The sequence below is a fragment of the Athene noctua genome, chromosome Z (assembly GCF_965140245.1).
Source record: "Athene noctua chromosome Z, bAthNoc1.hap1.1, whole genome shotgun sequence".
NCBI lineage: Eukaryota > Metazoa > Chordata > Aves > Strigiformes > Strigidae > Athene > Athene noctua.
This window is the reverse complement of record NC_134077.1, coordinates 49,241,263-49,258,946: the sequence shown is the minus strand read 5'-3', so window position 1 is coordinate 49,258,946 and position 17,684 is coordinate 49,241,263. Positions and strand designations below refer to the sequence as shown.

The 17,684-nt window shown below is 40.3% G+C and overlaps 1 protein-coding gene and 1 non-coding gene across 4 annotated transcripts in view; both read right to left on the bottom strand.

The window, feature by feature from the left end:
* AUH (AU RNA binding methylglutaconyl-CoA hydratase) overlaps window positions 1-16,461 on the bottom strand; it is a 117,832-nt gene extending 101,371 nt beyond the window's left edge. The window contains exons 1-3 of one of the 3 annotated variants that reach the window (XR_012635506.1): window positions 16,131-16,460; window positions 8,456-8,523; window positions 8,271-8,358 (exon numbers count right to left, since the gene is read on the bottom strand). Coding sequence is in view for 2 of the 3 variants with exons in the window: in XM_074931787.1 (XP_074787888.1) it covers window positions 8,271-8,358; window positions 8,456-8,523; window positions 16,131-16,344 (370 nt within the window). In the remaining variant the exon portion in view is untranslated. Of the gene's footprint in view, window positions 1-8,270; window positions 8,359-8,455; window positions 8,524-16,130 lie in introns of all 3 variants that reach the window. The other 2 variants (XM_074931787.1, XM_074931786.1) reach the window with 2 other exon arrangements.
* Window positions 2,415-2,579, bottom strand: LOC141974037 (U1 spliceosomal RNA). Its single transcript, XR_012635659.1, has one exon. It is a non-coding gene; the product is annotated as a U1 spliceosomal RNA (small nuclear RNA).
* Window positions 16,462-17,684: the final 1,223 nt, after the last annotated feature.

Sequence of the window (17,684 nt, the reverse complement as noted above, 5' to 3'; positions counted from 1 at the left end):
ATAAAGGTCTTGCTTCAGTCTTATTTTGGAAAATCTGTAATAACTGGATGTGGTGGGTTAACTTTGTCTGGCCCCCAGGTGGCCACCAACCCACTCTCTCACTTCCCCTCCTGAGTAAGATGGGGGAGCAAATGCAGTTAAAAGCTCACAGGTCACGATAAGGACAGGTAGATCACTCATCATGGGCAAAACATACTTGACTTTGGAAAGATAAATTAAATTTATTGCCAATTAAAAACAGAGTTGTATAGTGAGAAACAAAACCAAAACTAAAACATCTTCCCCTACCTTTCCTTCTTTCCTGGCTCAACTTCACTAGTAACTCTTCTACCTTTTTGCACTGCTGAGCAGCACAAGGAGAATGAGGGCTGCAGTAAGACCATAACACTTCATCTCTGCCATTCCTTCCTGCTCACACTTCTCCCTTGCTCCAGCATAAGGTCTCTCCCACAGGATACAGTCCTTCACAAACTGCTCTAACACAGGTCCTTACCATGGGCTGCAGTTCTTCAAGAACTGCTTCAGCATGGATCATTTCCACGGGATACAGTCCTTCAGAAAGAGACTGCTCCTGTGTGGGTCCCTCATGGGCTGCACTTGCCAGGAAATCTGCTCCTGCATAAGCTGCTTGCCACAGGCCACAGCTCTCGCCAGGAACCTGCTCCCGAGAGGGCTCTTCATGGCTGCAGCTTCCTTCAGGGCACGTCCATGTGTTCCACCATGGGGTTGTCCTCCACAGGCTGCAGTGTGGATATCTGCTCCAGAGTGGTCCTCCATGAGCTGCAGGGGGACAAGCTCTTTCACCGTGCTCTTCTCCATGGACTGCAAGGGAATCTCTGCTCTGGTGCTTGGAGCATGTCCTCCCCCTCCTTCTTACTGACCTTGGTGTCTGCAGGGCTTTTTCTCTCACATTTTTTCTCTCTCATCTCTCTCAGCTGCTGCACATGTTTTTTCACCATTTCTTAAACATGGTATCACAGAGGTGTCACCAGCACTGATGATGGGCTCAGCTCTGGGCAGCCATGGGTCCGTTTTGGAGCTGGCTGGAGCTCAGTGTCCAATGAAGTGCCAGATCCTGGCCTTTTCTCAGAGAGGCTACCCCCTGCTACCACAACCTTGACATGGAAACCCAACACACTAGTTTAAAAACCTCTATTCCAAACTACAGAATTACCTTAAGAAAGATGAATATATGATAAAAACCTTTCCTATAATTTTCTCAAGTCAGGCATTGTAATCAATCAGAAGACAGCCAAGTGATTTCTAGCTGAAAGTTTCATAGATGATTAGAGCTGTAATAAGACTGTTGTTGACAGTCCTACACAACTTCCCACCCCATTCCTACCCCCTGCCTCCTTAACAGAAATGGATCAATCTTCTGGAGATAAAGAAAAAAAAATGTAGTTATATTCCCATATTCTTATAGAAAAACTTCCTGGAAGCCTCTCATGTGTATTTTTTCTGCACCTGCATTTTCTTTTTAAAGGTGTATGTACATTTATCTATTTATGCATCATAAATTAAGCACACAGTTATTTACTGTACCACCATGTGCTGCATTAACTACAAGCAATTTTTATTTGCTAATTTCACAGTACTTTGTTCTACAATTAGCCACAAGGTTAAGGTAAACATGAGCAGAATAACATGCATCAAATAACATGCTGACCTCATCTGAACTACACTGCAATACTAGAATCATGTCAGTGATCAGTTAGGAACACAGCAGCTCTGCCATATTTAAGGCCAAGAATGAACTTTACAGAATAACAGAATCATAAAATTGTCTAGGTTGGAAAAGACCTTGAAGATTATCCAGTCCAACCATCAACCCAACATTGACAGTTCCCAACTACACCATATCCCTCAGCACTAAGTTGATCCAACTCTTAAACACCTCCAGGGGTGGGGACTCCACCACCTCCCTGGGCAGCCCATTCCAACACCTAACAACCCCTTCTGGAAAGAAATGCTTCCTAATATCCAGTCTAAACCTTCCCTGGTGCAGCTTGAGGCCATTCCCTCTTGTCCTATCGCTTGTTACTTGGCTAAAGAGACTCATCCCCAGCTCTCTGCACCCTCCTTTCAGGTAGCTGTAGAGGGCGATGAGGTCTCCCCTCAGCCTCCTCTTCTCCAGACTAAACACCCCCAGTTCCCTCAGCCGCTCCCTGTAGGACCTGTGCTCCAGACCCTGCACCAGCTTTGTAGCCCTTCTCTGGACACGCTCGAGTCATTCAATGTCCTTTTTGTAGTGAGGGGCCCAAAACTGAACACAGGAATCGAGGGGCGGCCTCCCCAGTGCCGAGTACAGGGGTAAGATCCCTTCCCTGTCCCTGCTGGCCATGCTATTTCTGATGCAAGCCAGGATGCCACTGGTCTTGGCCACCTGGGCACACTGCTGGCTCCTGTTAAACCAGGAGAGAGCGTGAACACAGTCCCCCACTACCACAAATTATGCAGTCAGATTTCCCCAGATTTGGGGAAATCACAGGGGGCAGCACACCTGGAGTGCAGGGCACAAGCTGCATCCTGAAAAAACCACCTGTTTGATCATGATGTCTCCCCTGCCAGGTAAGTTTAAGATGAACTTTTCTAGCTCATAAAAACCACAATCATTCCAGTTTCTTTTGAAATTCAGTATGCCTCCTCAAGTTAGAAGGTATCTGGAGTATTTGGAGTTACCTGACTGAGGTACTTAAAAAAAAAAAAAAAAAAAAAAGGAGTTTTTCTTACTATGATTTTTTTCTGTATAGATTAGGAGATCAAACCACAATCCTAACTGCACTCTTTGTTGGCTCAGCTGTTGAACATGTGCAGCTACTAATTCTTTCAGAAAAACATTAAAAAAAAAAATTAAGAGGTAAAATAACCAATGTCAGACAAAAGCAAGCTGTAGACTCCAAACTCAACAGATTACCATGCACACACTCATGACACATAGCTGTCACACAGCTGACCAACCTGCCAGACTTCACATAACTCATGTTGCTCTAAGGGAAATGCAACTGCCATTGAGCCTAGCAGTCTACAAGAAACTAGCATCAGCCTGAATACGAACCTTCATGAAAGTGGAATGAAAAAAACCAGGAAAGAACCTAGCTACAGGGTACATCTGAAGACATTTATTTTGGGGAATGAAATGTATGTACAGCAACAAAAATATTCAGAAGACACTAAAATATTTTCACGTGTGATCTGAATCCTCAGAAGGGAACAGTGGAGTATTACATGAACTCTCTTCTCAGTTCCTGTGCAAGAGCTGGAATCTGGAGGACCAAAATATGCTCTGGGAACATATACCCTGTCTCCTTGCTTGTTTAACAGAGACTGGAGGGAAAAAGACTACACCCACAGTAATACTTCCCTACTACTCTTGCTAGTTTTACAAAAATAAGAGTAGTTCAAGTATTTGCAAACTATTATGGAACTCCTCCTCCACAAAACCTCATAAATGAAGAATTCGTCAAGGATCTGTTCTACCAGCCTTGTCTACCTCATAAACTTCTGCCAGAAAAACTACACCAGCTGGAAATGGCAGCTGAGAACCACACACCAATTCAGCTGTGCTGAAAACAAAATTTTGATATAGAAAAGTTATGCCAACAGGAAAAGCTTTTCTGTTGGCTTTACTCATACCACAGACCCAAATGATGAACCTCTGCTGGCAGAAAAATTAATTCTGCTTTTCCAAGAGAGGGCTTTATTGGCCAAGCTGCAATGACTGTTTGGTCAAAGAGGTCTGAAGAGCTCCCAATACCCAAATTTTTCAAATCTTGAAAGCTACTTACAACAAAAAATATCCATAATCTGATACGTCTCAAAGATTTCTGAAATAAAGTCTCCAAATAACAAATTTTTTTCAAATCTGTCAACTAGAAATTGCCCCGCAGCTCTCTTTAGTTGTGTGCACACATACAAAGTGAGTAACTCATCAATCTCACAACCTCGATTTCAAGAGAGGTTTGGAGAAGCAATACTGAAGAGCCCGTTCATAACAATTATACTCTAAACACAGTCACCAAAAAAACCTCAGGTTTGAGGTTCTTGCGCCTGAAAGCTTCCCTTCTAACTCTCCCATGCAAAAAGAAATCCGTAAGTGGTCTGTTCCTCTAGGGAATCACAGCATGTCATTCTCCTCCCACATGATATGGCAGAATTTTTCTGCCTATCAACAGAGGGTGGATGGATGTAGGGAAACTGACCTCAACCCACACGTGGACTTTTAGGAAAGAAACAATCTGACTGGATTGGGACAGTCAGAGTTAAACAACTGTCCTGGTTGGCCAGGCAGCAAAGGAAGGAAAATAAAACAGTAATTACTCTGAGCTGTGGAACAGTAGCTCAGGGTTTAATCTATTATTATGAGCTGTAAACTGAACCAGTGAACTATGGGCCAGTAAGTTACTGCCCGAGACAAACACACGAGGAATACATTTTTCCAAAACACAAAGAATTGCCTTCTTGACAGGACATGAAAAGACAGAGGTCTGAGGGAACATTACAGTCCTAAGGGAAACAGTAGTACAAGGAACAGCAGGTGGAAAGGGCGAAGAAGAAGAATATAAAAGGAGTCTGTTTCTTTAATTACAGTAAGCATTGACAAATCAAACTGTTTAAAAAGAAATTAATTACATGATCTCATATTTTTAATTGCAAAATTACAAATTTTGTAATTGTAATCGCAAATATATCACGTATCCCCTATTTCACATCATCAAACACAAAGACAGAAGTTGGAGAAGGGAAAAAAAAAAAAGGAAAGGAGAAGACCTGGACTCATGCAGCAGGCTTCAGTTTGCCAAAACAACATGTCCAAATGCAAAATTCTGTAATAACTCTAAGTTCTATAAATATTATTTTGTCTTTTATTCAAAGCTCTAGGAAACTGAACAACAAAAGCTTTAAAGTGCAATATTGGGTTGTTCAACTCTTTGGACCACAAACATTATTGAACACTATCTGAAAACCAAAAAAGTAGCTCTTGGTCAGAAGAAGCTGTAAAACCGTCTCCAGAATACACTGCCACTCCAAAATAAGGTTCTGTAACAACTTACAGACAGCCCTTCCACCCTTCCTTACAGTACCCTATCTCCCAACAATACTATGCATACACTTCCATCAACTTTCTGAAGATAAAAAACCCTGAAAAACTGCTCACAAAACTACCTGAGCAATATCACTAATATATATATATGTTAAATTTACTTTAATAATGAAAAATTAAGCTACTTAAACTGCCTATGTAAATGTCATTCGGACCCTTGTGTGAACACAGCAGAGCTCTTAATTACTTGATCACAGAGTTTTTACCCATGGGACACCTGCCTTATCCCAGGCACAGAAAACTCCATCCTTGAGGATGGAACACTGCAAAGAAATAAAAAGATTCCTCAAAGACTCACTTGCCTTGGTTGCAGAACTGGGCAGGCACACAGCATAGGCTTACAAAGGCCTGGACTGGTCATACATGTTCACTCTAGAAAGGTCCATATTTTCTTTACTTGGTTTTAGACAGAGAAAGAAAGGGGCCAAGAAGTGACTCAGAGTTAGAGCACTTCTGATGGAAGCACAAGAAGGCCTCATAATGCATCCTTAATTCCAGCCAAGCTCTTCTTTGACTTCTAGGTGTTTTGATCAGCACTAGAGGATTAATGGGGAACTTTCTGCAACCATGGAGAGAGCGTAAGAAAGAAGATACAAAGAAAACAGAAGATTCATAGTGAATCTTTAGGCAGAAATTAAAGGATACAATTGCTAGCATATTTCTATGTTCTTTTATAAAATTTCTTTTTTATTTTTTTACCCCCATTTCACCATGTGAAAATTCCATAATTTGGAATCATACTCAAATCCACAACAGTCACCAACAGAGTTTAAATTTTTTAACCATCGACACTGTCGTGTTGTGAAAAACAGTTGGATGTCATGTTTTGTGGACTAGCCCTTAGAAGGAAACAAGACACTTGACTTGTGGCTTTCACAGATTTATGTTGATAGCTGAGGAATGTCAAGATTTAAGGATCTTAGATTTCGTTCCACACATAAAAGGGAATTACATTATAGGACAGTTTCTCAATCTGTGATCTGTAAGACATCAGATAGCGGTCCAAAAAATTATAACAAATGTATTTTCAAAAACATACATTCCCACACATGCAAGTAAGAAAACATAATTGAGGAAATACACAAAACCAAAGCAAACATTCTAAGTTTAGCCTAATAGAATTGCACTATACTGCATAAAAAATGCCACATTTCACAAGATGAGCCTCGCATTTTTTTAAGGAAATCAAGTGTTCTTGAATCAACACATTGTTCTTTAACAGTGAAGTTTCTTCTGTTCTACTGAACTTCCTGACTCCCCTCCAGAAAATGCTGTTACATACAGTATGTTTCTCCCGTCATCCTACTTCCTGTAACCATTACCTGTTTTCTCCACGTCCCACTATACCTCCTCTAGTTTCATTCTCTTTACAGACACCCCCTAAAGTCATCTACAGAAACAACCCATCCAGCCACTGAGCTCTTTCTGCCTATCTTCAACTGACAAACTCTGCCTCAAGTCTTCTGGTTCACCCTGAATTTCAGTTACCACTGTTGAACATCCTTTATTTCACTGGTTCAACTACAGGAGTTTCCTTTCTTAGGACCCTCCTTTTACCTGTCACTTTTTTTTTAAATTATGGACACCTGGTCCACATCCTGTCTCTACTTCTGGGTTTAAGACACAGATATAGCTAACCAGTCACAGTCTTTCACACTCTCCTTTTCAGGCCTAATCTCTCCTCCTGATGTTCACACATAAACATCCCCACATCTTGTCTACAATCAGCTGTATATAATCTATGTTGTTCTTTTTAAAGCCAAACAGGCAACAATGCCTATGGTAAATCTTAATACCAAAATAGCCCTGCAAAGTCAACCAACAAAGCATAGTACAAAGAAGTACTTGGAGCTCATAAATACAGTATTAACAGCAGACCTAAGATCCTCAAAATCAGTATTTCTGCTCTCATATTTCTTATATAACAGTACCATAAAATTCATGGATGTTAAATCAAAAAAATTTTTTTTTTTAAAACAGTTGATGATAAATGTCAACTAAACCTTTTTATACGATGTATGTAGCACACAATTTGAAACCCCATTTGCATTTTTTGCTCTGATGCTGCTTCTTCATCAGTTTAAAAACCACAGCTTTTAAACCTTTTTTCCCTGAAGACTGAGTAGTGATTGATCTTTAAAACTTGTTTATTAATACATGCATATTTAACCTATTTGTATGTATTACTAAATGCTAAATGTATTACTCTTTTTTTTCAATAATTCTTTTCACGAGTCTTCTAAGTGATGAACTGTGTGTGGATGAAAACAGACTATAAAAGCAACAAAAAATAATTTTAAACTCAACTAAAAGTACTTACACATGCTACATAAATGCAAAATGTTTTTTCCAATTTTTATATAAAACTGAATCATGTTATGTATGGCTAGCGAGCTTAATGACTGCACAAATTATCAGAAGAGGTAGATTTTAGAACTGATCTCCTCCTTTTTCCTGACAGTTCTATTTGTATATTAAAAAGAAGAAACTTCTGTTTTCAGTTTCAAACAAATTTAAATTAAATTTGAACAAAGTAAGAACTGGATGGACCATCTGAAAATAAGACAATTATTCACTTGATGGCCACAAGATGTGGTTGTTTCAATTGATTTTGATGTGTTAACAAAATCTGTTTTCTAGTGTTTTGACAGTTGAGAGATTTTATTTTCCTGAGCACTGCGTACCGCCTTATACGTGGGGTCGGGTGTGTGCTTTTTGTTTTGGTTTGGTTTTTTAATTTGCGAATACATTAGGCCTGCAGTAACAGTCATGTTCATAATTAATTTTAAGTGTATTTCTTTAATTAAAATTTATTTTTAATGTGTTTAAAATATGGGTTTGATACAGCTTTCTAAACAGCCTCTTTATTAGGCCTCTAGCATATTTGGTCTTCATTGTGAAGTACATGCAAGACTTTCTAGGAGCTCAATTAAATAATTGTCCACCACAATGAATCATCTATTACATATTTTGAAATACTTTATGACACAGAAAGTACAAAACCAATACTGAGTTCTTGTTAGTAATTGAAGAAAATAATGAAAAAATGTTTTGTTCGCTACTGAGATGAATATATACAGCAGACATGTTTCCTTGGAATCCAGGCTTTTTTTGTGCAATATGAGTTACAGATTTCCAGCTTCTCAGGAAAATTAAGTTTGCATACCAGCACAGAATATTCCTGGGACTTCACTCCGGAATATAACAGTTCGTACTTTCTTATCAGATTTCAAAGCATCCACAGCTTTTGACATCTACAGAGAAAAGGAGGAAGGGGAATAACCAAACACTTTTTAAAGTCCTTAATTCCAATACTTCACCTTTATACTAAAAATTATTATTTTCACTTACCATTTTTAAAAGATTTTTGTTAAGTGCATTCTTGGCATGAGATCTGTTTAATCCAAGCACCACAATTCCTGGAGGGGAATAAAAATTGTATCATTGTTACAATGTAGTAAAATACATATTATCTACATAAATTATTATTTTGCAATTATAGAAAAAGCAACACTGAGTACTGCAAAAAAAATGCTAGTGTAATCACTTAACTGCTGAGTTTTTGAAACAAAATAAATTGAGTTACATTTTCCAACATTAAACATTCCATGTTCAACAGAAATAAGACTATATTTTTGTTCTTAAAAAAAAGTTAACACCTTCACATGGAAATAGTGCTTACAAAAGTTGCATGTATAATTATACAACTGCATGCACAAATTTGATGTTTGTGTGTGATGTGCTGACATGCAATCAGGAAAAATACTTAATTGTAAAACATGTTTCCATATTTAGAAAGACTGCCTTCAGAGACTTCTTAAATCCGGAAGTGCTACCATAGCTAAGACTAGCAACTCTGATACAGGTAAAAGGAAGTTACAAACACAGAAAGAAAGCTACCCACAGGAAACCTGAACTTTTGTTTAAAAAGAAAAAAACATAAAAATTATCCCCTAAGACACAAAAACTGTGCTCAATGTACACAGCTCCAATCATACATTCAACAGCTCCCTTAGAACAGTTAGAGATGGGTTGTCTCACTGACTGATTGCATGTGCAATTGTTCGAACTTTGTAGCAGAAGCACAATTTATTTCTCCTTATTTAACCCCCCTCAGCTTAACAGGCATGATTATCAAACAGGAAAATTCTGAAAAGTTTATCTTGGTAATGTCTAAGTTTACCAAGCCTATAAACGATTAGACAATTATTTCCTAAACACACTACCACTCCCTGAATTCTAAACATCAGCACACAGTCCCATTAAATTGATCCAGCCCCGGTAAGGTCTTACCAGTAAGGGCTTTTTTTGACTTGGAGAATGCAGGGGTAAGAGGAGAAAGACAAAGGACTAGAAGAACAGGGATCAGGAATGAAAGACAAAAAGGGAGTTCTTGATCTCAAACAAAAATGCCCACAGTATTGCCATCAATCTTTATGACTGAAAAAAGAAATTCCAGAAACTCAGTATTTGCCTGGGTATTTACTACTTCACCACTCAGCTTTGTACATATAATCTATATGTAATCTGTCTCTCGTAACCTCCACAGGGTGCCTGTCTTGTCATCTCAGCACATACTACTTATTTCAGGGAAACCTGTCCCCCCAAAGGACTGACCCATCAGTGCTTGACCCCACTCCCCTTCCTCTTCTTTCGCCTGTGTGTACCTGCACATGCATGCACACATGATGAGATTTATGACAGCTCCTACTCCTTCCGCAGCTACCAGTTTGAAACAAAAGTGCTCCATTGACCAACTACCACTCTCAAGATTCAAATTAAAATGTTTAAACTCAAGTAATAAGAGTACATGTGTTGCTTGCTTGCTCCCAGGGTACAATCAATGGCCATGTATATATACTCTCCTAAAAGGGGAGAGGAGCCCAGCTAACCCAAATAATCCTCACTTCCCTGTTCTGTAAACCTGAATTCCCACCTGTTCATCCCCACTGTTGGAGGTATTCATCTAGGACATCTTGCAAGGGTCCTTATTTAGCACTTACACAGGAATCTATGTTTTGCTAAGCAAAGCAGAGTAGTGCTATAGCACTTTTATTCTACTGTCACAGCTTATCTTCAGGAGGATTACTCCAAGTTCAAATATTCCACATTCACCACATATTAAAGCAACGAAGAGACACTTGACCTGGCTTTTATTTTAAACTCTCAGGCACACTGCAAATCGGATATTTGAATAAACTAGAGAAGTTATCATCCCAAACTGTTCTTCAGTTAGGAAAATAAAGTCCTTATCAGAAGCATGCTATTTTCCAATGACAATGACACTTTTTAATTACACTTGTATTTTATTTCTCCCCATCAAAGCCCAACAAGTGTTGCTCCATCACCAATATTAGTGTATTCAGAAGGAATTTCCAATTAACATTGAAGCACATTTAATATTTTTTCTTATGAAGGGATGATCCTTGAAGACAAATCATACAAGCTGACTCTTCTTAGTAGTGTCATATCAAGTCACAAATCTACCACTTCTGCCTCACTCTCCAGAAAAATAAAGAGATAAATAGAGATGACACCCACACAGCTGTTCTATTTCTTAAATAGAAAAAAAAAAAAAAAAAAAAAAAAAAAGATAAAAAAGATGAAGCACAAACTGCAACAGGAAAAGCATAAAAGTTTACAAGAGAAAACTATATATTGCAGTGATTGATGTATACAAAAAGGCATTCTTTGAATTCTGGTTTGAGTCAGTTTTGTTCTAATGTGTCATTACTATAGTACCTGGGCATCCTTAAAACAAATTCTTAGGGTTTTTAATACTGCGGTAAGATTTGGGAAGTTTTCCGAATGTATCACTGATCAGTGACCAAACTAGAGACAGATTAAGTACCTGCTCAAAGTCACAAAACAGAAATTAAAGAATAGACTTCTTGAGGTCCAGCTGAGAATTTAATCCTTCTCCCAGCCCAACCCAAGAATCTCCCAGCAAAAAAACATTTAAGGCAAGTCTTCTCTGTCTGGCGCATTCAACAAGATTTAAATCCCTGGTCCCATGGGTATATTCATTTTAGATGGGATAAATTTCCCTGAGGGCAAGAAAGAATAATCAGGCTCCATATAACACTGCAGAGCCCCACCAAAGAAAGACAAAGTTAAGAAAAAGGCAAAATGTTGAGACAATACTCCCATACAGGTAATCATTCTGATAAATATTGTTAGTCATACAGAAAACCTGATTATGTTTAATTTAACCATCGTTCATTCTTCCTAAAGCACCCACATATAGGTGTGCTTTCCAAAATCATTTTTCTTAATTATTTGAAAGATCTGTTAAAGAAAAAAAAATATTAAAAAGTCATCATCACATTCATCAACAAATATCAGTAGAAATAATAATAATAATAATAATAATAATAATAATAATAATAATAATAATAATAAAAAAATTCCAGTATCTGTATGGTGTCAAAGAAATAGGAGATATACTAAAAAGCATTAAGCATTAATTTCATAGTTTTTCCTGGGAGTCATCTCCACGTTATTTTAGAACACTCTTCAGCAAATAACGTGCACCTATTAAAAATTATATCCACATATTAAAAACTAACTTTCACCCTATTAGCTAAGCTCTCCAAGGGATAAAGGTCACTCCCAATGCTGTCTAATATAAGCATATCCCTGCTTGCCTAGTCAATCATCCAAGGAAAAGCAAACGTACAGTATATTCTCTGCTTATAATTTACCTTTGTCAAAGCAGAAAGTTGCCTGTGATATAATTCTTGACATTTAAGGGACTATATGAAAGTCATATACAATAAAAACAAAAAATGTCTTTCATTAAGAGAAATATACATACATATATGAAAGATCGCTTCAAAATACCTGTAAATTCCCAGAAACTTCATTTCAGTGTATGTACACTAAATCTGAGACTTGCATATAAGTAGTTCATATTGAAAGGTTCTCGTATTTTAAGAGTGATAGCAAAAATATATGATGCTATCATTATTTAAAACTGCTGAGAGAGAAGATCATATTTCTTTCAATAATGTGCAAAACAGGGTGGACCAATTTAAGCTAAGTGATTAGATCATGGTTTAACTACAGTTTATATCAGCACACAGGAAATCTCACGTTTAATAACGATTTTTATCTGTTTTATCTTATACTTTTTAGCTTTCAAAAAATATTTATCCTCAATGGCAGAAGCACATGTAAATAGTTACTTACAAGTAAGTCCTGTCTTTACACTCATATTAGTAATTTTGTCCAAGTTAGAAATATTAACTACGTCTGTATAAAAAGTACTTATGGAAATACATTCATGTGTATTAAGTATACACACTCACACAAATTATCTATCCAGATGTACCACTTCATAACTAAATAAAATAGTATCTGAATTACTCACTGAGAAATAGAGGGAGTATCAGGACACTATTTTTAAGCTTGCCTCACTTAACTACTCAGATAAACTAAGGCAGACAAGTTGGCTTAGATGTCTTATTATTCTAGAGTAGTTTCTTAAGCAAAACAAGAATCTATGGTGAGTGTATCATGCACAATTCCGGTGGTTTTCACTGATCACCTTATCAAGAAGTATTTAAGTGCAAAATCACACAGATGAGTCCTAAGCAGGACTTCTAAAAAACACCAAAACACTTCAGCACCTTTTTTACCTCTAAAGTAGAGATCTAGTAGATCTCAACTGTTCAGCCCTGCTTTATTTAAAAAGAGCAAAAGAAGGGAAAGCTTTTCCAACTTATCGGCTAGCTGTTTCTGACCTAACAACTTCAACTGAGACCGTATTTGGCTACTCATTCCATATGTTAAATTTCTAACCAATGAGGACAAAAAGCTGTCTTACATACTGTAACTGAATTAAAACCAGGTGGAAAATATAAACACAAAGAGTCATTCTAGTGTAAAATCTATATTTTACAAATATTTAGATCTCATTCCAGTGACACTACAACACTTGAGTCAAGACTACAGAGGTATTTCTCCTAATTGCATCTATAACCTAAAGAGCAAAAACTCTTAAGGTCATTAAAACCTGTTATGGGATCACTAATGCAATATAGCTGAAAGTTCTGAAATGTCAATAGTTGTAATGTATTTCAGCCCTAATGATAATCAAACAGAATCTCAAATAAAGTAAAAGGTAAGTATTTAATTAAAAAATACTAATGCACTGACATTCACCTATACTCATAGAAAAGCAATACTAAAATTTTCTCAAGTTGCAACATGTTCAGAATTCACACGCATGTTACAATCACAGATTTCAAAAATCTCACATCTTTTGTATTCTAGTTCAGTTCAAATTTGGAAGCTCCAAATGTTGAGTTAAAATTTCAATAACCAGCCCTTTCAAATATACTCATTTCAGTTTAACAACTTCCCAAAAACTGTGGTATACAAATCATGTGAAAGTGTTATGAAGCAGGACAGTTTGCTACTTTGCCTGCAGGGAAAGATTTGTCTAGAGCTACAAGGTATGTGCCTCCACTAATGCAGTTACTGTCAAGTCTTCATGCCTCCCCTGCATCCTCAGCTGTAAAAGCCCCTTGACAACAGATCCTTCTCCAAGTAGCATGGAAAGACTAGGTGTGGACAAGAACATAACCACAGCACAAATGAGTATGTCACTGCCATAAAAGGTAGCCAGAGGGACAGGGTCTGTCCCTGTGGAGTCATGAAGTATGTAATAGAAGAATGTGATGAGGCAGGAGCACCAGAGTGCCACTTGGGAAAATCTAGAACATGAACTGGTGGAAAAAAGAATGGTAGGCTAGAGAAGAGCCAGAAAGACCAGAGGGACTTATATGGAGTTAGAGTCCTAATGCAGCAGTGGTATTACATGTTGTAAGCAGATGAAGATTAATTTGACATACAAGGCAAGGAGGAAGGTGTGCAGCAGGAGCACAGGGAGAAAACTGAGACACTGTGATTCTGTTTCTTTCACAGAAACATGGTCTGCTCTTTGTTCTGCTGAAGAAGGCATATGAAGCTTGTGTCTCCTTCTGGCTTACTTCTAGATCCTTGTTCTTATCCTTTATTAACAAACAGTATTTGTTTCTATGTCCTTCTGAAGGGCAAAGCCAAAGAAAATCCCTTCACTTGAAAAGAATTCATTAATTAAAAATACATTGACTGAATCCTTCCTTATGATGGCCACAGTTGATTAACATTCTAAGTGCCATCTCTATGTTTTGGGGCATTTTTAATGCCACATTTAACAAAGATGTATATTCTGAGAAGAAAAATCAACTTCAAAAACATTTTTTTTCAACAACAACAAAAAAACCAGATGGGCTACTGACATGCAAAACTTTAGCTATCTCTGCACCTTTTCTTCAAAAACCTATTTCAGTTCTCTGTACAATCAAATTTACAGTATGTGCATCAAAAGCACTCAGCAATGAACAACAGCTACACAGCATGAAACACCTTCATAACATTACAAAAGCAATGATTCCTAGCTGATTCAACAGCTGAAACACAGTACCTAATTCTATAGCTTGTTGTATAATAGCAGAAATAAAAATTATTATCTTGGGTAGTATACAGGTATTTTCTACCACTTACTGGAAAAGCACAGAACAAACAAAACCACTCTTCCAACATTTTAGAAACTCTTCTTTGCTCCTGACTTGCCTCTTCCTCAATTTAAAAAACCTTAAAAAATAAAAATGGGTGTTTAAAACTAATTCCAAGTTTCACAGTTGGTTGAGAAAACAGCACTAAAGAAGTACATCTTAAAGGAACTGGAAAGAGTTGGGAACAAAACAATCATTAAGACATGTGGATCTCAGGATTGGACTACATCATCAATCTTACTGTCCCTTAACAGTGAAAGAAAAAGCTGCCCTCAGGTGAAAGCAGAACCTCAGTTTTCCTTTGAAAAAGAATCGTCTTCTAAACCTTAGGCCAAAATTTGAAGTTTTAAAGTTACTTCTCCATATATGTATACAAATCTACATGTAGGCATACTCAGCTCACAGGCATTTGCCTGAATTTGGAGTATCTGAAGTAACTGAGGTAACATGCTGAAAGCCATAAACTGAATTTGTTTCTGGACAAGTTGAACTGAACCATCCCAACATATGGTTATTCCAAGATACACTATCCACATAAAGAGATTCATGTGCTGCAGATGAACAGAGATACACATTATAGCCCTCTTCATAAAAATAAGTACATCATGGATCTTAAAAAAAGTCCTCAAGAACGAAGCTTGCACATACTGCTTCTCAACCATTCCTAGCCCTGCTGCACCCAAATGGGAAGGAAGTGACAAACACCAAAGGAGGTGAAACACCTCCAAAGGAAAAACACCTCCAAAATCTGGTGAGCACCAAACCACAAGAGGAAGGAAGTACAAAGTTTCCGTGTTGAGATGCACTGGCACCAGATCACTCTGGAGCACAGATTTTCCTTCTCTGTTTAACCAAGTGGGTTAAAAAAAAAAGACTCTGGGTATAGCTGAGCAGAACAGGTCAGCAGCAGTTAACGGCACCAGAAGCAAGGAGTAGGGTGAGATGGTTAGCGGGAAAGCATGAGATAAGCAAGAGTGATGAAGCAACGCTTCCCAGAACAGAAAACATTGATACAACTTCTGGATCCTTGTCTGTCCCTGCACAGCGGCACGCAGCAGGTGTGGGAAGCAGAACGATCCAGCAGTTTCCGGCCAAACTTCATCTTCTCCCATTAAAGCGGCCTCCGGATGCCCACTCAGAAAGGTGCCGCTCGCACATACTGTACATGCAGGGCGGAGGTCTGAAAAGAAGAGCCAAGAGAGCCCAACCTAACCCAGCTCAGCAACTGCCCGGTTCCCAGCGTCGTGCGACGGGGCCACAGGCCGAGGTGCCGAGGAGGAGGAGTCGCCGCTCTCTTCCCGCCCCTCGCCGCCGGGTAGCTCCCCCCGGGACCTCCCCCGCCCTGCCCCGCCGTGGCGGACGCCCCACAGTGCCGCGGCGGCGCGCAGGGGTCACCCTGGTCCGGGCGCTGCCCGAGCACAGCGCGGCGGAGCCGCCCCGCCGCCGCCGCCTCCCCTCGTTACCTTTGTGCTCGTCATCCAGGTACCGGACCCGCAGCTCCTCCTCTTCCTTCGCCTCGGAACCGTAGCTCCTCCCGGCCGAGGGGAGAGCGGCGGCGGCACCTCCCCGCACCGGCGGCCGGTGGCCGGGCCGGCCGAGGGAGAAGGTGGCGGCGGCCGCCACTGCCAGCCTGACTCGGCCCTGCAGGAGGCCCAGGCCGCCCAGCGCCGCCGCCATGCTGCTGCCTGCGCCGCCAGCGCCGCCTCAGCCTCTCGCGACCGCCGGTCCCGGCCCCGCCGCCCACGTGACCGGCTGCGGCACGCACGGGGCGCCGCCGGCCCCCTCCCCCCCCGCCGCCGCCGCCGAGGCGCGAGGAACCCGCGCGCTGCCGGGGGCGGGGGCCCGGCTGGGGGCGGCCGCGGGCTGGGCCGCGGGAGCCGGCGGGCGAGGGCGGCGCTGGCGGCAAGCGGGCCGGCCCCCGCTCTGCCTGCCGCCCGGGATGCGAAAAGGCTCGGCAGCCAGAAGAGAGCTGGAATTTTTCACACGCAGCTTGAAATAGAGCCGTGCGTGCTGGAGTTTCTCGTTGGTACAAACTGCTCTTTAGTTCTGTTGAGAATTCTTGGCGGTGCAGTAAGTTCCGCAGCACTTTCCTTGTGGTGAACTCATCTGGGTCCCATCTTACAGGGAACGTGCCCAGGCTTTGTTGCACTGTGTGAGGTGGTACCAGAAGGAATGAATGCACGTGAACTCCTCTGCGCTTGCGTCTTTTCAAGTGTCACAACCGTGCCCAGGCTCAGCGGCGGCATCAGCACTGACATAAAGTAACTACAGAGAGTAATGTAAACCAGGCAGCACCTGGCTCTGCGCACTAAGATAAGAAGCTGCTTGCATCGCTTCCCCCTCTCTACATCCACTGAACTCTTTTTGAGCACCCTGATTTACCGTTGCTTTGCAAAAGTCAGGATGAAACTAACACGGTTTGGTATTCCAAGCTGGGTTTCGCTGTGTAAGAACACAGCTGTGGTGTCTGCTCACGCTCCATCCACACTGGCGGATGTACCAGCATGAAACAAGTCAAACTGTATAAGCAGTAAGGGTGGAGGTGGGAGGTAGTTGCCGTCTTTAGTTGCAAATTCACGTATTACACAGCCACTATGACCTGTTTGAAAAGGATGGTACAATTTCATCAATCCATGTGTCAATACCGTAACCTTCAGTTGGGCCAGAGTATGTATATTAGATATAAGAAGTTCCCTTGATTCCTTACACAGGACTTGGGAAAGGCTGCCATAGCTTCAAAGAATCAGGCCTTGAGAATTGAAAACATGCCTTTGAGCCACATCTATCGTTTTCAAAACTCGGTGTTACTTAATCAGAGGGATAGAGCTGCGCTGCTTCTGAGCAGGGGCTCGGGTGGAGTCATTTTGGTTGTCATTTGGGAGAGCTAGCTACTGCATTCCTGTCTGTGCAGTTGCTCAGCAGCTCCTCCACTGCCTTCCTTCTGGAGAAATGAAAGTCTAAAAATAATGCCCTATTTGTTCATGGAGAGCACCATGAAGGGCAAATGGGGAGGGAAG